Below are 5,211 nucleotides of genomic sequence, written 5' to 3' on the forward strand. Positions count from 1 at the left end.
TGTGGGGCGTTTCCTGCTTGGTAAGGGTGTACTTTACCCAATTATCATTGGTGGTTTGAATTAAGGCCCAGAGGGGGGGATTCAGCCATACTCTGGTGTCAGCTGACATCCGACTATTTATCCTCCGTTTGTCAGATGAAAGCGTGTTACCCTTTGTTGCCTGAAACTGAAATATTCCAAGTCTTCTAAGGTTGTGGCATGCACATCTTTTGATGAAAACGGATATTAAACTGGTTTTTAATATGTTTATAAGCAGTTATGTTCTGCAACTATGTAGAAAGAGCTTAATCTCGCTCATTTAAACCGATTCTTCAAAGAGACAGAAATCTCTGCCTGTTTTCTGCTTTCAGTTTTATCGGTATCGGTGCAACAGCCTGCAAATCTGTTGGGCTCGTGTGGGGGGGGGGCAATACTAGGGTTAAAATAAAATAATTTACACTCGGAATGATGTCATTAAAGTCACTTTTTCCATTTTAATCCCTGTGATAACCTTTTAAAGATGCTGTCAAGATGCCAACTGGAGTTTTTCTGAGCTTTCTACGTTTTTATGTCAACATCTAAAGACTTTAGTGTATCATATAACATGCTGTCAGAGGACAAAATATGGAGAAGAGAGAAACTGCACCGATTCTGTCCCTGTTAAATCGTTCCCACCCTTCCCAAGAGCAGCTAATAGAGAGGTCTCATACTGTAGGTTTTTTTTTGTTTTTTCGTTCTTTTTTTTATGCTTTTTGGTCCCCATCTTCAGTTTTTGCGGATGTCAGCGTAGACCACGGGCTCCATCTTATGGAATGAATTTTTACTGCCTGAGTGATCCAACTGGGCGTATATCACCGGGCCCTAAAACACAAAGACAAAAAGGCAGGAGAGAAAAGAGAATTGGAAACAGAGGTGAATACATTCAGGTCATCGGAAGCAAAGGACAGATACCAACCTGCTGATTTTTATGATTGTCAAATTGTTTCTCATAACTCAACAAATGTTCTTGTTCATTTCTGCTGTGCTAAACCAATAAATTGGTTGAATATATAAAAAAATATTAAAATCATAGGTGGAATCAGTAAAACAAGGCACCAGGCTGATTACCTCGCCCCCCCCAGCTCCTACCTGCAGCGGACCCGAGGGGCTGGTACACCTGGAGCCCTCCCGCCTGGACTCCACCTTCTTTACTGGCCGCGGAGCTTCTGAGCTCACGCCTTCCAGGGTCGTACATCTAGTTTAGGGTTACGATTTGCCGAGGTGTCGAGCAACCAGTCATAGCAACATGACCACAGATGATGGGACAACGACAAAAATAAAAGCAATGAGAGATGAGCACATGAGACAAAGCAGCTGTGAGAAGACAAGAGGGGCACTGATGGGATCTGGATGTATTATGTTGCCTTCATGGCAGAGGTAACATCAGGGTAAAGGTGTCTGGGTGTGGGAGGGAGCATTATACTCACAAAACAATGCAAAAAAAGGTTAAAAATGTGCCACTATGCCAAAACTGCAATATTTATTTATTATCTATTAAGCTGGCTTTATACATGCATCTCGCTTCTGCTAAAATGTGGGCAGAAATGTATGATACAGATAACAGTTCCCCAAATCTAGCTTGGCACAGATTCCCCAGGTTACACTGCAAAAAGGGAACTAAAAGGGAACAATTTTCCTACAAAGTGATGCAATTCCACCTGATTTTTGGTAGGTAAGCAAAATGATCTGCTAACAGAATAAGATTTTTGCGTAAAGATGGATGATTAAAATAAAAAAAGACAAAATAAAAAAATGTATTTTCAGTGCAGAATATTTAATCATCTTATTTCAGGGCCAATAAACTCATTCTGTTGGTAGATCATTTTATTTACCTGCACAAAAGTAGGGAAATTGTTTCAAGAGATTCTCAATTTTTTGTCCTTTTTAGATTATTTTTGCAGTGCAGCCAAACTGGAACAGTGAGGTTACTAAACAAGGGGTGCGTTCAAGTTCATGGGCTGCATCCTCAGAAAGCCAGATTCCTGGGCTGATTACATCATAGCGCGGTGAGGTCTGGTCAGGTACCAAGACACTTCGTTATGCGGCCTTAAAATGCGTCCTTCTTTTTGCCTGATTTGAAGGACGGGTCCGATGTATCCTACATAGCCTTGGTTTTCCCAGGATTCATTGCGAGTCCAAGCAAGCCGGCTGCTCCATGATCAGAGGAAAAAGGTAAATGGCACCAAACGGTGGTGAATATTGGAATTTCAGTTTAACATAATCCAATACCCCATTTACACTACCCTTGAAAAACCGTGTCGAGACCGGTCCGAGCTCAGTAACTGAGATAACTTATCGTGTGTAAATGGAAAGCAAACTGAACTGAACCGAGCTAGACACAACCGGACCGAGCTAACTGCAGACCAGTTCCAGAGGTGGGCTCGGCTCGGTTTTTCCCCTGGCTCGGTTCTCTGATAACAAGAGCGCATGAGCAGTCGGGCTGCACATCGCGATTCACACTCCATTCCAGTAGTTGGCGGTAATGCCCCTCCGGAAGTTGCTTGCCAACCAACACAAAAGAAAAAGAAGAACAACGATTAACAACTATAAACATCCACGAAAGGTTGCCGTCTTCGCCTGACCCTCCGCAAACACCGAAGTACAGCAATAATAATCAATTATAACTTTCTGAATGTGACGGGTGCCGCCATTTTGATTTGCTTGATTCCCTCCTTCTTTGTCTTCTTCTTCTTTTGTTTTATGGCGGTTTGCCAAAAACTTTTGGTGCATTACCGCCACCAACTGCTTGATTTCCTCCTTCAATACTGGCAGTAATACCGCAGATCGTCACTAGGAGGCGAGGAACCGAGATGGCGTGATGTGTAAACTTTCTTTAGAACCAAGCTCGGCCTGGTTAACTGATCCGAGCTCGGATCGGTCTCGGCATGGATCGGTTTTTCAAGGGTAGTGTTAATGGGTACAAGTATGTGAATAGTTAAGTCTGGAATTAATGAAAATAGTCATTCTAATGGTTACTGAGTGAGATATGTGGCCCGTAATGTTTGATTTATCCAAATCAAGGGTCTGCAACCAGTGGCTCCGGAGCCGCATGCAGCTCTTTAGGTAGACCGCGTCCTTGGAAGACGCAGCCCATGAATTGGAACACAGCCCAGGTCTCACTTTAGGGAACCAAGCTGAAATTAATAAGCTCCTGCACGTTGCTGTTTAATTAATTCCTGGCATATTTGAACAAAATTATAGAAAGCTAACCTATGATTTGTGCCAAAGAAATTATGTTTCATCAAATTTTAAGTCTGCAAATTCTAGAAAATCAACCAGAAATTTGCAAGAAAGTACCCTGCAGTAACTTTTTATTAAAGACACTACTTAAGTTCAGAGAAAACAAAACATCCTTTTTATATTTTTGAAAATGCAAATCATAAGAATAAATTTGCAAAATAGGATATTTCTAATGTGGTAAAATAAGGTGTGATAACAGAAAAAGATATGTTAACAAAGAAACTGCGGACGTCTGAAACCAAGGAGTCTTCCTAAAGGTTGTTCCTTCTGGTGTGACCAGTGGTGGAAGCTCTACTACCACCAATGCTGCCATAACAGACCAGGACCCCACCGCCTTTTCTACAAGCCCCCTGTCCCACACATGGGGAGATGTAGCTGCTATTTATATATATATATGCTCCATCACATTTGAAGTCAGATGCTTGGATGCACTTTGGCTTTAAAAACAAAGAAGGTAAAAACAGTTTCTTACAGTGTTCAGTGAAAATATTGCGAATGCATCGTAATATTTCACGCATTGCAATGCATCGTGATAGAATTGCACCATGGCATGTGAATCGTGATTCGAATCGAATCGTGACTTCTTTGCCAATACCCACCCCTACCTATAAAGTGCTGCTGGCGCGTCTTCCAACTCCTGATCTCTACCACTCGCCTTTCCCACACAATTCTCAATGACTGATTTTTTTCCCTGCTACACCCGGCTACGCTGCTTCGCTTCTTCTTCTTCTTGTTTACTACTGGTGGTTGGCTTTGGTCGCAGTACCGCCACCTTCTGCTCTTGTGTGTAAATGCTTCGCCTATGAGAAAAAGGAGCAGCGCATGAACCGAACGCAACACACGCGAACCGAACCGAGACAGTCGAACCGAACGGTTCGGACGGTTTTCATAAACCGCTCCATCCCTAATATATATATATATATATTTTTTATAAAGCTTTTAAAATCTCACGTAATCACATTTAACACATTTTGATGCCAATTAAGGCCTTTATATAAAAAATAATAATTTTATACATTTTAATGGCCCGCGGAAACGCTGTGGATAGATAGAAGGAATTTATCTTTCCTGATCTCAGCTTTTCCATTTCTGAATCACTCAGCAGTCCAGATGCAGAATTGTTTGGATCGATCTCATAAACCACCCAAAGGGACAAAGCTCTACGAATAGAAGCTGGGCAGGAGTGACGACGACTTTTACATCATCCAAACTATTCCTCCAATTATTATAAAAGCAGAGGATAAAAATCAGCTTCAGACTTTCCTTTTGGTTCCATATATAACAGAGGAGCCGGACCAGTCATCAGATTACAGCAGTTTCCGAAGTGTGCCGTACTCCCTTTCATACAATGCTAAGGGGAGGGAGAACTAGACTAAGGATGGTGAATCTACAAACCACTGGACAGACAGGACATCCTTCTATCTATAGGCTTTGCCCTGAGAGGGACCCATTAGTGACTGGTCTGTTGCTGACAGGTTTGGTCACACCAGAAGAGATTCTCATAGTAAGGTATGAAGAGGGGATTAAAAAAAGAATAAATTCATAATGGAAAAAAAAAGATTTCATCGAGAGTCTCTATTTTAAATCTGAGCAAACTTGGTAAGTAAAAAAATAAATAAATAAAAAAACTATTAACGTTTCTGTAGTTAACCAAAGATAAAGACAAAACATGGAGGAAAACACACAAAGAACAGAGGTTGGCTTCAGACATTTACATGAACATCAGTAACCTGCTAACCAATAGAGACCTGATTGGATATGGGATGGTTAAATAACGCATGCAGTATTAAGTAGTATTCTGCAGGATAATGATGCTAATTTGGCTCTGATCCAATCTGAGTTCATTTCTGTAAATCAGGAAACGTGCATTGGAACAAGAAGACCTCTAAAACCTCACATTTAACACAGAGGAGCACTAGTGCCTATCCTAACTAGTATGGTTTATGTCTTGGT

General features: G+C 41.4%; 1 protein-coding gene across 1 annotated transcript in view; it reads right to left on the minus strand.

The window, feature by feature from the left end:
* Positions 1-496: 496 nt before the first annotated feature.
* LOC107093065 (myelin protein zero-like protein 1) overlaps positions 497-5,211 on the minus strand; it is a 12,556-nt gene continuing 7,841 nt past the window's right edge. Inside the window, exons 4-5 of the mRNA XM_015387884.1 lie at positions 1,108-1,213; positions 497-840 (exon numbers count right to left, since the gene is read on the minus strand). Coding sequence (XP_015243370.1) covers positions 745-840; positions 1,108-1,213 — 202 coding nt within the window. The 3' untranslated portion in view covers positions 497-744. The remainder of the gene's footprint in view (positions 841-1,107; positions 1,214-5,211) is intronic.

The sequence above is a fragment of the Cyprinodon variegatus genome, unplaced genomic scaffold (genome assembly GCF_000732505.1).
Source record: "Cyprinodon variegatus isolate N-32 unplaced genomic scaffold, C_variegatus-1.0 Scaffold406, whole genome shotgun sequence".
NCBI classification, from domain to species: Eukaryota; Metazoa; Chordata; class Actinopteri; order Cyprinodontiformes; family Cyprinodontidae; genus Cyprinodon; species Cyprinodon variegatus.